This window comes from Etheostoma spectabile, chromosome 3 (genome assembly GCF_008692095.1).
Source record: "Etheostoma spectabile isolate EspeVRDwgs_2016 chromosome 3, UIUC_Espe_1.0, whole genome shotgun sequence".
Taxonomy (NCBI): Eukaryota; Metazoa; Chordata; class Actinopteri; order Perciformes; family Percidae; genus Etheostoma; species Etheostoma spectabile.
This window is the reverse complement of record NC_045735.1, coordinates 20,326,241-20,343,868: the sequence shown is the minus strand read 5'-3', so window position 1 is coordinate 20,343,868 and position 17,628 is coordinate 20,326,241. Positions and strand designations below refer to the sequence as shown.

Below are 17,628 nucleotides of genomic sequence, written 5' to 3'. Positions count from 1 at the left end.
GTGTTTCAGTATTAGTGTTTGGTATTCACTTTCTGAACTGTGGAGGCATGAGCCAACAGTTTGGCGACGCCGTCTGAGCCTTACGTCATCATTTTTAATTAGTCATGTAATACCGTTTATCAAAATTTGGATACCACCCAACTCTAGTCCCTGATCATTTCTGTTCCGTGGGACACCTCTAAGTTAGCGTCCTGACTTGAGTGAACCTCAGGCCAATGTGACAGGGTGACCGAAAGGCTTTGTGGCTAATCTAATTTCCCCTCTGGTTTCTCTATGGTACTGTAAATCCTCCTCTCTAAGTCCCTGTCTTATTACAGTGAAGGGAGGTAGCGGTCTGATATCGGGGGTTGAGATCAGGAAATGATGATGGAAACTTCAAAGATGACCAGTCCAATGATGTTAGATCATTTGCAGCTTTATTCAAACAGTGAACAAAGTTTCATGACACAGTGAGTCGCCTCCGTATTCACACGGATGTCTATACACGAGTGACCAATAAACATCAGAATAACTGCGTTTTTTATAGTCTTTTTGTCCTGCACCGGTCAGTCGATGAGACAGGGTTACCTTTAAAACCTTATTTGTGAGACACTTATAATAGTTTTACACATTCCAATCTATTCCTGCAACCTAGTGTCCCCATCACGCTGACCCTGCCCTAAAAGCTCCCTGAGAATAGTTAAATACATTTGAACACTTTCATGCATAAATACCGACCTATCACTGTCACTCATTACTCACATTACCACCCTGACAGGTCTGCCAGCTTGAGCTTCAGAGATAGCTTTAGCTAGAGCCTAATTGAAGTGGTATCACTACTGTACAGGCCAAAAGGTTGAACACGCCTTCTCATTCAATGCGTTTCATTTAATTTCATGACTATTTACATTGTAGATTATCACTGAAGCCATCAAAACTATGAATGAACACATGTGGAATTATGTACTTAACAAAAAAGTGTGAAATAACTGAAGACGTGTTATATTCTAGTTTCTTCAAAGTAGTCACCCTTTGCTTTTTTGATAGCGCTGCTTGATGAGCTTCACGAGGTAGTCACCTGAAGTCAGTTGTTGTGCAGAAGTCAGGTTGACACACAGCCGACAGCCCTATTGGACAACTGTTAGAATTCATATTATGGCAAGAACCAATCAGCTAAGTAAAGAGAAACAAGTGGCCATCATTACTTTAAGAAATTAAGGTCAGTCGGTCCGGAAAATTGCAAAACCTTTGAATGTGTCCCCAAGTGCAGTCGCAAAAAAAACATCAAGCGCTACGACGAAACTGGCTCACATGAGGACCGCCCCAGGAAAGAAAGACCTAGAGTCACCTCTGCTGCTGAGGATAAGTTCATCCGAGTCACCAGCCTCAGAAATCGCAAGTTAACAGCAGCTCAGATTAGAGACCAGATGAATACCACACAGAGTTCTAGCAGCAGACACATCTCTAGAACAACTGTTAAGAGGAGACTGCGCCACTGTATATATATTGGTCGGGCTCTAGTTGGTGGTTCTATCCCTGGCCCTGCAGTCTCATGTTGAAGTGTCCTTGGGCAAGACACTAAACCCCGAATTGCCCCCGATATTGTGCCATTTGAGTGTAAATGTGAGTGTTTATCTGATGAGCAGGTGGCCCCTTGTACAGCAGCCTCGGCCACAGTGTGTGAATGGTGAATGGCGCCTGGACTGTATAAAAGCGCTTTGAGTAGTCGTTAAAACTAGAACAGCGCTTTATAAATACAGTCAATTTACATTTGTTTCTATAACCTTCCTCTCTGGTTTGCAAATCATCGACCTGCAGTTCCACTGAGCTTCTGAGCGTCTTAATATTCCGGAGCAGATATTCGTAATTGAAATTATATGGTTAGCCATAGCTGCAAGAGCCAGGTTCCCTCCTCCTCTCTCATGGGAACAGAGAAACGGGTTAGCTTTACCTCCGTCTGATTTGAACCAGCACATGGGCATTTGCATCACACTGCATGGATTGTTGGCTGCTTAATTTGCTTCCCTCTATTACACTGTGCTTCCACATGGCAAAGATTTTCTGGATGTGTGTGTGTGTGTGTGTGTGTGTGTGTGTGTGTGTGTGTGTGGTGTGTGTGTGTGTGTGTGTGTGTGTGTGTGTGTGTGTGTGTGTGTGTGTGTGTGTGTGTGTGTGTGTGTGTGTGTGTGTGTGTCTGTGTGTGTGTCTCTGTCTGTGTGTGTGACTCTACAATTTAGTGCATTCACACTATATAGGACATATTTGATGTTTGGTGCATTCAAAGACATGTTTGAAGATTTGTGCAAAGATAAATACTTTAGCTGACACTTGACATGCTGACTGACAGTTTTTTTTTTACTAGGACTGCAACCCAGACCTTATAGCACCTGAAATACTTCCGTCAGCCCATCTTTTTTCAATTTCCTGCCTTTAGTGAGAGACACAGAACAGAGCATGCTGGACGTGGGACGATTAGTTGGCTTTGACATCCATTATGCTACGTACAAAGAAAATACACACCTACACCCTCAGTAGGTCATCTCTCCCATATGGATGAAGGAACTCTGAGGGGGTCACTACCACTGCATCAATTAACAGTTCTCCTATTCAGGAAGAAAATACTGTAGCCATTTGGCATTATATAAGTTATCAAAAGCAACAACAGGTGCAGGACAATAACATGTTTATATTTGGGAAAAGAACTAAAAAGCGTTTTGTCCGTGATAAATCTAACATGCTTTTCATTATTTACTCATTCATCAAGTTTGAAATCATCGGGTCCGATGGCAACTGTGAACAACAGAGGCACAACACAGGTTGTATGACAGATTAATGACAACATGGCGACCACAGATCAGACCTGCAATATTAGGGCTGGGAATCACCAGAGGGCTACATTACAAAATTATCACAATACTTAATTCATCATACTATGATATTACGATTTCAAAAATATTGCAATATTCTGCGATAAACAGTATACATATAGCAATTTATTATTTTTTTTAACTTCAAACTATGTCCCCAAAGGAAGACTTTGTCAACATATGTTTTAAAGGTCCCATGGCATGAATATTTTACTTTGAGTTTTTTTTAAACATGGACATGCATTCCCCCAGCCTGCCTATGGCCCCCCAGTGGCTAGAAATGGCGATAGGTGTAAACCGAGCCCTGGGTATCCGGCTCTGCCTTTGAGAAAATGAAAGCTCAGATGGGCCAATCTGGAATCTTGCTCCTTATGAGGTCATAAGGGGAAAGGTTCCCTCCCCCTTCTCAGATTTGCCCACCAAGAGAATTTGGCCCACCCATGAGAGAGAGAGACATCATGGCTTTAAAACAAGCAAAGTGGCAGTTGGTCCACACCCCTAGCCTCCACCTTGACACCCCCCCCCCCAGATACAGTATTAGGGGACCACTATGGTCTATATAAAAGAGACTTTAGATACAGTACTAGGGGACCACTAAGGTCTATATAAAAGAGACTCCAGACACAGTACTAGGGGACCACTAAGGTCTATATAAAAGAGACTCCAGACACAGTACTAGGGGACCACTAATGTCTATATAAAAGAGACTTTAGATACAGTACTAGGGGACCACTAAGGTCTAATAAAAGACACTTCAGACACAGTACTAGGGGACCACTAATACTGTGTCTTTGCTAGTTATAGACCGACACAGTTGTCAATTTTCCGTCCAGCGCCCACGTTGTTTAAATAGCAAATACACTTGCAACTATCTTTGCGCCCATGGGCATGCAGGCCTTACAGGGAGGTGTGTTCAGGCGCTTTCCGGGCGTATTGCTATCTTGAAGCAGGGGGAAGTGATCACGTCATTGACCAACAAAAACCTGATCTAAAGTCAATAACCCAGCATTTAATAAAGATTTTCTTCCTTAGTTTGATACTAGTTGAGGCCATTAATTAAGTCATAGATTCAATTCCCATTGGAATTCATACTTGTATTTCAATACAGGCAGTTCCATAATAATTAGCAACACTTTACAGCAGAAATCAGAACAGTTGCCATATGTAAATGTGTTATATGTGTGTGTGATAATGTTTGTTTCTCTGAATGTCCTTTTGACTCATTTGCATCTGAATGTATGACCCTCGTGTCTTTCCCAAAGGAACTTCTGCTTTATTGTGCAGATTACTGATAGGGCTCATCATCTGTGAGTCTCAGTGAGAAAGGATTTAGCAAAGGAGTCTCACCAGAACGCTGAACTACGGTTGGTTTTAACTGGGGTAAACAGACCAAGGCTAGCAGTGTCCTATCATCGCAAACCATCAGGCTTAGAAATCGGAGATAGCGGCGAAATAAATGAGTGTACAGCCACATTCTCTCACTGCCAGTGTTTCCTGCTGCTCCAGTAGTTAAGATAAGTTCTGGAGAGCCAGCAGGGAGTCTGAAAGAAAATTGGACATTTAATTCTGATGGTAGCGTTTTGGAGGAAGGACAATTCCCCCTGCATGTTTTGTCCATCCCTCCCGTTGCTTCCATTGTTACCTTTCAACATGAGAAATTATCAGTGACTGCTTCTCCATGGTACTCATCAGGCACTCATGTAATGTAAAGCGTAACACCTTTTAATTGCGTTAAGCATTGTTTGGTTAAGAAGTTTTATGGGAAATTTCATATAGAATGTTGTTGCAGACACATTTTTTGATTCTACACTCAAGTTACTAACATTAGAGCTGGGCAATATATCAATAGTATATTGGTATCACGATATGAGACTAGATATTGTCTTAGATTTTTGATGTTGTAACAACTTATTATGGCATAAGTGTTGTCTTTTCCTGGTTTTAAAGGATGCATTAGTCATTATATCCACATAACTGATTCTTTATCAAAAATTTCATTGTGTAAATATTTTGTGAAAGCACCAATAGTCAGCACTACAATATTGTTGTGATATCGCTATCGAGGTATTTGGTCAAGAATATTGTGATATTTCATTCTTCATTTTCTCGTTTAACCCTCATGTTGTCCTCGGGTCAAATTGACCCGTTTTCCTACATCAATGTTCTTTTTAATTACCCAAAACATGATTCCACACAAAGCTCTTTGGCAAGTACAAATCTCAACTTTCATGAATTTTGGGGTGTCTTATTCAATTTTATAGCATTTGGAGAAAAAATGGCAGTGGTTTTGAAATAGTATTGAGTAAAAGTTGACATATTCCAATCTGTGATTATCCATCATCATCCATTCTTTTAATTTTAGTCTAAAAAATTCCTAATTTCTGCTTTTCTGACTCAAACATTAGGTATAACTTCCTAACAAATGAGGTTTATTGACCATAAATTCCAAAAGTAACTGTAAAACTAAAGTTAATAAGTTAGTGTTACGTAGTGTTAAACATCAAAAAATGACAAACAGTGAAAGAAGTGTTGGAAAAAAAAGACAGAAATGTAAGAAAAGTTAAAAGTATTTATAAATAGCGTCAACAAAAGTGTTAACTTTCAATTTTGACGGGAAGACAACACAAGGGTTAAATTCACCTAGACATCCAAACTCTATCACAGGACTTTGGGTGCAATTTGCAGCCATCATGTCTTCAAGTCCTGTATGCTTTTAGAAACCAGCACACCTTTTCTCAGGTTGGATGGGTACAGTCAGAGGAATGGCAGTATTCAGTTGTCCACTCAGGTGTTTCACCTCCAGACCTCAACCGGTTCCTGTGTGCTGAAAGGTGAATACTCCCCACATTCTGAGGTCATCTGTAGGTTTTTTTTATCTAAAAGACCTCCATGTTTTTAGCTTCCTTTAGGTCTGCTTCAGTTCTCCTGGTTATGCTGCAACCATCATCATCATCTTCTTCATTGGAACAGTATTATGATGTTTTTCCATTACATGGTACCTGCTCGACTCAAGACCTAACGCAACACACACACAGAACGTGGAAGGTTTTGGTTTTTGATTCTCGGCATGTGGCGGTTGCGTCTCTCGGCAGCAGTGATGACTCAGTGATTAGTGACGATTCTCTCCGACCAATCATTAGTCTGCTGGTTTTCACGTCACCTCTTGGTATCGCCTCAGCTCACTGGGAACCTCCATGGTTACTAAAAAAAAGTACCTGTTGGCAGGTACCAGGGACTTTTTCATAATGGAAAACCAAAAAAGGCGTGTCGAGCCGGCACTGTATAATGGAAAAACGCCATTAGCCCGATGATGAGCTGTAGCTGTTTGCTGCTACTTGTTTAGCTACGTGACGTTCAGTCCAGCGTTCCATTTCTTTCTCGCCAGACGACGGAATCATTTCTTCCTGTGCTGTCTGGTGTACGCCCATTAAGGAAACTCCAGGCTGGCTGCCATAGACCTTTAATTTAGGAGTGGAATCTCTCTAGCTATTCTACCAAGAAGGCCTAATTAATGGAGTGTTACAGAGATTGTTGTCTTTTTGACAGGTTCTCCATCTCTGCAGAGGAACTCTGAAGCTTAGTTAGAGTGGCTATTTGGTCCAAATGAAGCTCCAACAAACAGTCCTCGTCAATCCAAACTGTTATTTTGTGTCCCTCCCTAGTCCCCAGATTAGTGCCATCAATTCTGTTGACTGCTCCTTGGACCTAGTATATCAACTGTGACATACTGTGTATTTGTCCTTTTATTCAAAAGACAGTAGAATCACAGACAGGAAATGAGGTAGAGAAAGAGGGGTATGACATGCACAAATGTCCCCTGTACATGTAGTTTGGGTCCTAACCACTCGCCACCACAAGACCCCCAAATATTTTTTTAAATGCGTTGTTTACTCACCTGCGTAATGCAACCAAAGTACTGAAGCAGCTATATGTTGTCAGAATGAATTGAACTGGTATTGGGATGCATTGTTGGAGCATAAGGACTTTTAGCAGCTCTGTTTTCACCGCTGTAATATGCAAACAGACTGCAACAGTTTGCCCCTGTACAAAGAATTAGGTCATTTACTTTTCAACATTAATTATGGGGTTTAGATTTAAACTCACTGAAAAGATTTAATTTCCGGATGTCTCAGAGAAGCTCTGCTCTCCAGATTTGAAGTGCGTAATCAGTGACTTCATGTCTCTATTTACCTCTTGTAGCATAATGGGTGAAAATGATTCTGCAAATCTGCAATCTCCACCACTTCTCTGGATTGTGGCGGGCCTGTGAATAGTTTGATTGTTGCAGTAGCATTGAAAAATAAGGTTATAACTGGGAAAACACATTTACTGACTGTCCTAACTGTGAAGTTAAGGCAGTTTGTCAGTGAACGCGTTCTGTCTAGACCTTGTGGCTCTTTCCCCCCGTTGCGTACAACAATGGCTGATACGCGTCATGACGGCTGCAACAGAAGAGCCTTTTGTCTGACAATAATAAACGGATAACCTTTGTCAGCCTCTGGATCCATAAAAAGTCTTTATAAGAAAAAAAAGAACCACCGTTTTTCTGTCTTCAGCAGTCTGATCTGGATGTCTTTGTCCTGACTTTTCCCCCTTCACTTCATAGTGTTGTACTTTAGGTAGTTTCATCTTTAAAAGCGAGGCATTTGCACATTGACTGAAATTCATAAAGGCTCATAAAGCAGAAGGGAGCTTAACAAGTGCCCTATAGACTCTGTTATTAGGTGTTTCATATGGTTAGTAAAATGCCAATTATGTTTGATTTAGCTGCTTGTGAATCTTGTTTGTCTTATATGAGTGTCCCCAGGTACAGCCACACCAAACACATTATTTTATAGTATATTTTGTGCCCCACATTCACTTCAGCAGTTGTGGCTAAATGTGTGTGTGTGTGTGTGTGTGTGTGTGTGTGTGTGTGTGTGTGTGTGTGTGTGTGTGTGTATTCCTTTATATAACTGACTAGATCGTTTGGGCATGATCAGAGTTCTGGTGCCAAACTGCTAAATGTAATACTCGCTGCCCAATTAGACTTGGCCACCAGATGCAACATGTTTCACCCAACAGAAGGAGGAAGCAACAAAATGTTGCTTTATTGTGTTTGGCTTTCTGCAGCAGGACATGCATGGTGGCATTGTGCAGGTGGCCGGAGGAGTTGTCTGCATACTGATAAGAAACCCTCCGCCAGTCTGTTAGTTTGCCATACCTATTAGCATCTGTATAGGTGGCAGACGTTTTTCAGCTTGCTCTGCTTTTTAGAAGCCGTCTGCAGTTTTTGGCCACTGAACCGACTGCATACTACCCCCAGTCCCTTTTCAAGCTGCGAAATTCCGGTTATTATCAGTGCCTCACTGATCTCTGTGCTTAATGATGAAGATGTCTGAATGCCAGCTTTGGAGATGGTTTTAAAAATATGTAGGCAATGGCTTTGTCATTTTCCCAGAGTAAACTGCCACTCTAAGTCGCTGAAATCTATCACTTACTGCTAGGATCTAGCTCCAACAACAGTTGAATGTAGAGGCTTAAATAAATGTAGCACAACTATGCTGGATAAGCTTTAATTCTATAAATTAGTTTTAAGTGCATCATTTCCCATACAACTTCCTCTAACTTTTCACCTGCACGGTATACCTGAGAGAGTTTAAAGCCTAGCTTACTGTACGTGGAGTTACTTTTTATCTGCACAACAGCTGCACTCTGAGGAAAAACTGTCTTTCCAATTTTAAAATCCAAGCCGTCCACTGACACACATCATTGTAATGTAATTGCCCAAAGATCTGGGGATGATTGAAGTTAGGCTCGATATAAGCCTCCGTGGACTACAGTAGTCTCTTTCCTCTACTTTAGGCTGCTTTTGATTTCACTTGGCCATTACCTGTCAATCACAGTAATGTGCAGTCGGTATCTAGACCCATTTTCCACCTGCTTGCTTTGATGCCCACCAGCAAGTTGTTGTCAGTGCTCTCCATATATACCATGCACTTCTTCAGAGGGCTAATTTCATGGTTGTTGAACTTGAAAAAATGCATTATCGATTGTTGTTTTGTTAATAGTGATTATAGTTTGGTACTCAAAAAGGGGCAGCGGGGCTCCAGGGACGTCCCCTCCCCTTTTAATGATATGACAGACTGTTTTGGTTTCATGGGTGTTTAAATTCTGGTCAAATCCCTTTAGAAGAAAAGAGATATCCACTGTCTTCCAGTCCTGGACAGCCCTTTAACATCAGAGTAGTGACCCGGAAAATATGTGACAGGGTCCTCTTGGGTAATTTCCACTAAAAGAAAAAAACTTGATGAAGTACAGGGTTGAAGGGCGCCTGGCTAGCTCATATATAGACGTTTACTCCTTGACGCAGCGGCGGCGGGTTCATCTTAATTGATCTTAATGCCTTAATTCAAAACAATTAGGAAAATAACAACCTTTTAAGGACACCAGTTTTGTATTGTAAATAAATAAATGTTCTCACTTAAAATACAGGGGGCATAAGTATACACACCCCTATGTTAAATTCCCACAGAGGCAGGCACATTTTTATTTTTAAAGGCCAGTTATTTCATGGATCAGGATACTATGCATCCTGATAAAGTTCCCTTGGCCTTTGGAATTAAAATAGCCCCCCCCCCCACATCATCACATACCCTTCACCATACATAGAGATAGGCATGAGGAACTTTCCATAAGATCATCTCTCAATGCAAATCAAACCAGCTATTAGGCTAATAATAATAATAATAATACATTTTATTTAACAGCGCCTTTCTAACACTCAAGGACGCTTTACAGAGAATAAAAGACAGATATAGGGAACATAAAAGTGTAAGTAGTAATAACAAAACAGATAAAACAAAAAACAAAACAAACAAACAAAACAAAACAGGAACAGTGTATTTACAGATAAGCGACCTGGAACAGATGGGTTTTTAGTCTAGTTTTGAACAGAGGGAGAGAGTTGATGTTGCGGAGGTCGGGTGGGAGTGAGTTCCAGAGCTGGGGAGCAGAGCGGCTGAAGGCTCTGGTCCCCACGGTGATGAGTCGAGCATGGGGGACAGTGAGGTGGAGGGAGGAGGAAGATCTGAGGGAGCGGGAGGGGACGGCAATGTGTAGGAGTTCTGATAGATATGGAGGGGCAAGGTTATGGATGGCTTTGAAAGTATGGAGAAGGATTTTAAATTGTATTCTGAATTGAACCGGGAGCCAATGGAGCTGCTGAAGAACCGGGGTTATATGATGAAATGAGGGGGTTCTGGTGATGACACGAGCTGCTGAGTTCTGAAGAAGTTGAAGTTTATGGAGGGATTTTTGAGGAAGGCCAAAAAGGAGAGAGTTACAGTAGTCAAGGCGGGAGGTGACGAGGCTGTGGATAAGGATGGAGGCAGTGTGAGTGGTAAGGGACGGACGGAGGCGGTTTATGTTGCGTAGGTGAAAGTATGCAAGTAAGTAAGTATGCAGGCTAACTGACATAAAACCATGCCAATCTATGAAATAACTGGCTTTTAAAAATAAAATTGTGCCTGCCTCTATGGGAATTAAACATAGGGGTGTGTATACTTATGTCCCCTGTATTTTAAGAAAGAACATTTATTTATTTACAGTACGTTAGTCATTCACAAAGAAAATTAGTGTCCTTAAAGGTTGGGTTTTCGAAAAGTTTTTGAATTAAGGCATTAAGATCAATTTCCAAATTCCTTTTTTTTTAATCAACTTTAGCATTGGTGTGTAAACTTACTCTAGCCACTGTAAAAGCCTAAAATGTCAAAATAAATCCTCTAAAAAAAAGTACAGGGTTGAAAGCAGTGCTCAGTGTGAATGTACAGTTGAATCTAAATGTGGCTCCGTGCTGAAGCATTGCATCAACAGAATTTGATTTAAACAGCATGTGAAAGGCGTATAAATCCGATCGCTCTGTCCCATCTTGTTCTGCAGTTGGTGGGTGGTGAGTTTGATCTGGAGACAAACTTCATCATCCAGGATGCGGAAAGCATCGGCTGCATGGTGGAGCTGTTGGCGCACTGTGACGTCACCTGCCAGGCTGAAATCTGGAGCATGTTCACCGCCATCCTTCGGAAGAGTGTTCGGAACCTGCAAACGAGCACTGAGGTGGGCCTCATCCAGCAGGTGCTGCTCAAAATGAGCTCTGTGGACGACATGATTGCAGGTATGAGAATTGCTCAGCAGCGGTAACTGTACATATATTTTCATTTTTAGATTTATGTTTTTTTTTCAGCAAGTACTGTATACATGGGTTATGCTTTCTTGGTTTTAGCTTTCAGTCAGGATACAAACTGTCTGTATCTTAATGCATCTGCATTTTGAGTTACAATAGTCTGGCAAAGTTGTTATATACTATTTGGATGAAAACAATCCATATTCAGTCTGCAAGCCTCGCGCTTCAGGACCTTTGGACAGCCATGCACCATATCTACTATAACATGATTAAAGGCCCAGTGTGTAACGTGTTTAGTTGTTTATTATCAAAAATTGATGTTGCCCATTCACAAACTTTTTCATGAACATTGACCACCACCATCAATTCCTTTTGGCTTGAAATTTTACATTTGGATTTGCATGAACTGGGGTAGATGCTCCATCTTGAAATACGTTAGCCGGTGAGGGACATACTGCTCCGCCTTTCGCGTTTTCACCGTCACTTGATCCACTCACAGCTGCTGCTAATGCTGCTTACAGGTATCGTCGCTTCCCGGCCCTGGCAAGTTTGAAGAAAGAAACGTGGAGGACTATGCGTATTCAAAATCCAAATTTTAGGTACAGGAGTCTTCTTCTTTGCCCAGAAAAATAAAAAGGAGATTGAAAAGCGCAAGACAGCGGCTTTTTGAAGCGTGAAGGCTGCCTGTAAGCCGGGCACCTGTGTTACGTATTTTGAACTGCGTGGCGCGAGAGAGTTGATTACGATATATGATCTCAGCTAGATGGCAGAAATTCCCACACATTGGAGCTTTAAAGAACACATCATTTTGAAACTTTCAGAACTGTTTAATTTTCCTCCTAGTATTGTCTATGTTGTCTCAATGCATGCAAAAACAAAACAGCGAAGGGAGGCAGCAGTGAAATGTAATACTTGTTTTAGACATATTGAAAATACGGAACTAATGAAGTGTGGAGCCTTAGGAGCATGCTTTTTTAATTTGGGTTATTGTACAACTATGAAAACATTGTCATAATTCAATCAATTTAAACTATTCCTTAAGACGCCGGTTCATGCAAAAAAGTCTCAATGACTTTTGATAAATTTTGATTATAATTGAATTTAGAACAATTGTACATTACTTTGTGAGTCATAGTAGGTAACTTAAGTCTTTACAGAAATGTTACAGTTTTACATATTGGATCCAGAATATTTTACTGTAGATATACTAAACCTTCATGATGTTCTGTTGACACATTGCCATGAAATTTAATATGGCTATTTATTTAGGGATTTAAAATTGTCCAGACGTTAATTGCCGTGTAGCGGTCACTGTGTAGTTACATCGTACTTTTTCTACAAACACTTCGCAGTCTGTAGGGACTACTATTTTTCAGTTGTACCTTTCTGGAACAAGCCCCTATAGATCTGTAATCGGGTCACTGTGGGATTGTCTGTGAAAGCCATTGTCACTTTGATATTTTTACACTGTGCAAATTGCATCCATACCTTGTGTAACTTATAAATTATGTGTCATCTGATGAAGTTAAAATGTGTGTGCCTCTAAGTTAAACAATTTACAGCTTTGGTTTGCAGGTCGGTTTCCATGTAATTGTGGTGGAAGTGCTTCTGTGATAAAAATAATGGAATGAAGCTAAACTACAGCAAAATTGTTTCAATTTATTTCAGGAGTTGATGCATATGAACACAGTGAGGACCTCCTGTGCAGTGTGGATATATGATAATTTCTGTAAAACGCAGCTGCGTTTGATGATTGTCTCTCTCTCTCCTCTTCTCTTGTGCGTGTGTGTGCATGCTATCTCGCCTTTAAAGACTTGCTGGTGGACATGCTGGGCGTGCTGGCCAGCTACAGCATCACAGTGACGGAACTGAAATTGCTCTTCAGCATGCTACGAGGGGAAGGAGGCCTCTGGGTAAGTGATAACACGGATCGAACACAGGGAGTTGGACAGAACGGTGTGTTGGTTTGACGCTGTCACTTGAGTTGCCCCCAGAGAGCCATCACAATGATCCGTGTAGGGCTTGCTCTGTAGTTGACAAACTGCAGAATGAGTGAACGAGGTATTTGGCAGTGTATTGACTGCAGTCTAAACACTCAGAGAGAAAGCCCTGACTGTCTTGTTTTCACTCTCTTTTACGCTTTCAATTTTTTTTTTTAAATCTTTGCCACCTGTGCAGCCGAAGCATGCAGTCAAAATGTTGTCGGTGCTGAACCAGATGCCCCAGAGACACGGCCCAGATGCCTTCTTCAACTTTCCTGGTCGCAGTGCAGCAGTAAGCCTTCACGTTTCCACTCTGCAATTTAAAATGGCATGTATTTGTGCACTTTTATGAAGCCCTGCAGTTTATCAGGGTAGAAAAAATTGATAGTGAACGCACACAAATTAACAGAACAAACAATCTCTTGCTCCGTACGATAATGGATGTCAAAGATTACATGTGTGAACAAACAACAAAAATCTGAAGTAAATCCATGTATCAAAAAATGTACTTCTGATATCTGCTGGGTTTCATAAAGTAATTTGTGAAATTGTGATGTGTGTTTATCACAGAAAGGGTTATTTTGTTATGGTACATTATTAATAGCTTTTTTGATGGATCCATTCAAATTCAACATGCCTCATCTACTTCATTTTATCAACCCACCCATCTTCGTCCGCTTATCCGGTATCGGGTCGCGGGGGCAGCAGCTCCAGCAGGGGACCCCAAACTTCCCTTTCCTGAGCCACATTAACCAGCTCCGACTGGGGGATTCCGAGGCGTTCCCAGGCTAGGTTTAAGATATAATCCCTCCACCTAGTCCTGGGTCTTCCCTGAGGCCTCCTCCCAGCTGGACGTGCCTGGAACACCTCCCTAGGGAGTCGCCCAGGAGGCATCCTTGCCAGATGCCTGAACTACCCCAACTGGCTACTCCGAGCTCCTCACGGATGACTGAGCTTCTCACCCTATCTCTACGGGAGACGCCAGCCCCCCTCCTGAGGAAACCCATTTCGTCCGCTTGTACCCTGGATCTCGTTCTTTCGGTCATGATCCAGCCTTCAAGACCATAGGTGAGGGTAGGAATGAAAACTGACCAGTAGATCGAGAGATTTGCCTTCTGGCTTAGCTCCCTTTTAGTCACAAAAGTGCAATAAATTGAATGTAATACTGTACACGCTGCTCCGATTCTCCGACCAATCTCCCCCTCCATTGTCCCCTCACTCGCCAACCCGAGCACCCCAAGGTATTTAAACTCCTTCACTTGGGGTATGGATTCATTCCCTACCTGTAGAAGGCCCTCCATCGGTTTTCTGCTGAGAACCATGGCCTTAGATTTAAAAGGTGCTGATCCTCATCCCAGCCCCTTCACACTCGGCTGCAAACCGATCCATCAGGACCACATCATATGCAAAGAGCAGCGATGAGATCCCCAGCCCACTGAACTGCCCCCCCCCCCTCCCGGACTACGCCTCAATTTCCCGTCCGTAAATATTACAAACAGGATTGGTGACAAAGAATAAATAATGGCCCTAACAAGGGACCCCCCTCATCTATCTCCCAGGGGACCCGGTTATACTTCTCCAGATCCACAAAACACATGTAGACCAGTTGGGCATACTCCCAGGCTCCCTCCAGGATCCTTGCGAGAGTGAAGATCTGATCCGTTGTTGCACGACCAGAACGGAATCTGCATTGTTCCTCTTCAACCCAAGGTTCGACTATCTGCCAAACCCTCCTTTCCAGCACCTTGGAGTAGACTTTCTCATCATCCTCCAGCTCTGCCTCTAACATAGAGGGTGTATTAGCTGTATTTAGGAGTTCCTCAAAGTGCTCCTTCCACCGCCCTATTACATCCTCAGTTAAATTCAACAGCATCCCATGCGGATGGTTTTCCTGAAGCACTTTGGTGCTGACCAAAAGTCCTTCTCCATGTCTTCTCCAAACTTCTCCCACACCCACTGCTTTTCCTCTTTCACGGCAGTGGCTGCAGCCCTGCAGGCCCTTTGGTACCCTGCAACTTCCTCTGGGGATAACATCCCGGAAAGACTACATCCTCAGTCGGATGTCTTCCCTGACCACCAGTGTCCACCACATTGTGATGCACCTATGACCCCAAGACCGTAGCTCCCTGCTGCCTGCTTCAGCAATGGAAACTTTGAACATTGTCCACTCAGGTTCAATACCCCCAGCCTCCACGGGGATACACGAAAAGCTCCGCCGGAGGTGTGAGTTGAAAGTCTTTTGGACAAGGGCCTCCTCCAGACGTTCCCAGTCTACCCGCACTACCCCTTTGGGCTTACCAGGTCTGTCAAAAACATACAGCCTCAGATCAGATTAAACAATTATAAAATCGATCATTGACCTTTGGCAATGGGTGCTCTGGTACCAAGTACCAACACTTATAAGCATCCCTATGTTCAAACATGGTGTTTGTTATAGACAGTCCATGACTAGCACAGAAGTCCAACAATGAACAACCACTCTGGTTCAGATCAGGAAGGCCGTTCCTCCCAATCCCGCCTCTCCATGTGTCTCCGTCAAGTCCCTCAGCAGAACTATGACACTGGAGTTCCACGCTGGACTCCATTCAAGGTCTCCAAGAAGGCCAAATTCTCCAACCTTTTGTGTTCCTCCCACATGTGGTAGGCCCATGGGATTTTCTTCATTTTATGATTTTCCACAATAAGAAAACGTAGTGTGACAAAGTCTTTTTCCTAGGTTTGTGCAAGACTTGTGAAAATGTTATGTTTTTCAATCAATTTGTGTATTAATATTAACACCTGTCTATGTGTCTAAATTGTGGAAAAGCTAGTGCAGATAATAAATAACTAAATAAATAAGTAGCACTTTAAAAAGCTTAGAGATAAACTCGCTAAAGGAGGCCAGTAGGGACAAAGCCACGTGGTTAGTTTTTAAGCTCACATTGATTTTTAAGATTTATTTTTTTTGGGGGGGCATTTTAGGCCTTTAATTGACAAGATAGATGAAGACATGAAGAGGGGGGGATGACATGCAGCAAAGGGCTGCAGGTCAGAGTCAAACCCTGGACCTTTGCGTCGAGGAGTAAACCTCTATATATGGGTGCCTGCTCCACCAACTGAGCTATCTGGGCGCCCAGCTCACATTGATTTTACATGCATTTGGCTTAGGTGGTGCCCAAAATGGCTTGGGTGCTGCGCCTAAGTGTCATAATGGCGTGGAAAACCCTGAATAAGATAAGTGCAGTTTGGGCTGCTGATAGTTTCACTTGGGAGTTGACATGTTGAGAGAAAGCCGCGACGGGAATAATTTAGAGGGAGATGGGACACCTGTGTCAGGGCATACTGTTCATTACCTTTTTACATCATGCCAAAGCAGGTAAGTAAATGAGTTAGATTCATTAGATGTAATTTTTCACTAATGGTTCAAGAGTTGTTTTGAACTACTGTCCAGAATCTTAGAGATTAATAGCCACTTTCCCCAAATGCAAATAGGACATAAACCATGACTGGATTTATTTCATAGAGGCTGGACACTGCCGTCATAAAATATTCAGCATGAGCAGGAATCATGATGCGATCCGTCGTCCAGTAACATTCTGGAGGTCACTGCATATTTTGCAATTTCCTTTGTGTTATATAATGATCTAAATGCATAGAACATACACATGTGTTTGACAGAAGCAAATAACTTTAACATTTTCATTAATAAGTATTAGGCACAAAAGAAGAATGACAAAGTTTGGGATTCTTTTTCAGATTACATTTTTTTAGTCAGTTTTTTTTTTTTAACACCTTATTTTTTTGCTCATAGTGCAACTCAATCTTACCTAAACATAATTTAATAAAGGCAGTGCAACAGATCTTTAAATAACTGTCTCTTCTACTGCATCATTTCCACCCTCTTGTGTTTTGTCCCAGGCCATTGCTTTACCTCCAATTGCCAAGTGGCCTTATCAGAATGGGTTTACATTTAACACCTGGTTCAGGATGGATCCCTTGAATAACATCAATGTTGACAAGGACAAACCATATCTCTACTGGTGAGTAAACTAGTACATACTGCACATGCATGCTCCATGTTTCCAGTGTCCTGGATATGCTTTCTCACCGGTGTGCTGTAAATTCATATTATGATATCAGAGAGAGGAAATGACACTTTCCTGTTTTTCATCAGTCTAATTGCTTTAGCTTTGTATTAGGAATCGCTTCCTTTCTGCAGAGGCCCGTAAAGCTACCAGCAGCTTTATTGACAAAGCAATATGCTGTGTGATGCTCTGTGACCTACAGAGGTCCCCCCCATCTAACCAGATTAAGACTGCAACTTGTTTTTCAAGGTTAAACTAGTTTTACAGACTTTCTCCCCACACACTGGCAACACTTATGTAATGTGATTGTATGAAAGGGGCTCATTTTTTTCCGGATATTGTTCAGGAGTTATAATGGAGAAAGAGGGGAATTAGGTGAGATTATTGAGATTAAAACCCATGGAAGCATGAACTACAGCGACTGGCTCTGGCTGTTACAGAGGTAGACTGCTGCTGTGGGAGCCACTGTGGAGGTATTCATTTAGATTTGAATATCTGCCACACAAGGCCCACATACCAGCTTTTGCAAAAGCTTGTGGGTAATTATTGCTAAAATCCTTAATCCAAAAGTGCAG

General features: G+C 42.1%; 1 protein-coding gene across 10 annotated transcripts in view; it reads left to right on the top strand.

The window, feature by feature from the left end:
* The window catches only part of nbeab (neurobeachin b), a 286,390-nt gene that overhangs the window by 76,617 nt on the left and 192,145 nt on the right, over positions 1-17,628 (top strand). For all 10 annotated transcript variants that reach the window (XM_032502122.1, XM_032502050.1, XM_032502085.1 and 7 more), the window contains exons 3-6: positions 10,767-10,998; positions 12,820-12,920; positions 13,186-13,281; positions 16,887-17,008. In XM_032502122.1, the coding sequence (XP_032358013.1) occupies positions 10,767-10,998; positions 12,820-12,920; positions 13,186-13,281; positions 16,887-17,008 (551 nt within the window). The remainder of the gene's footprint in view (positions 1-10,766; positions 10,999-12,819; positions 12,921-13,185; positions 13,282-16,886; positions 17,009-17,628) is intronic.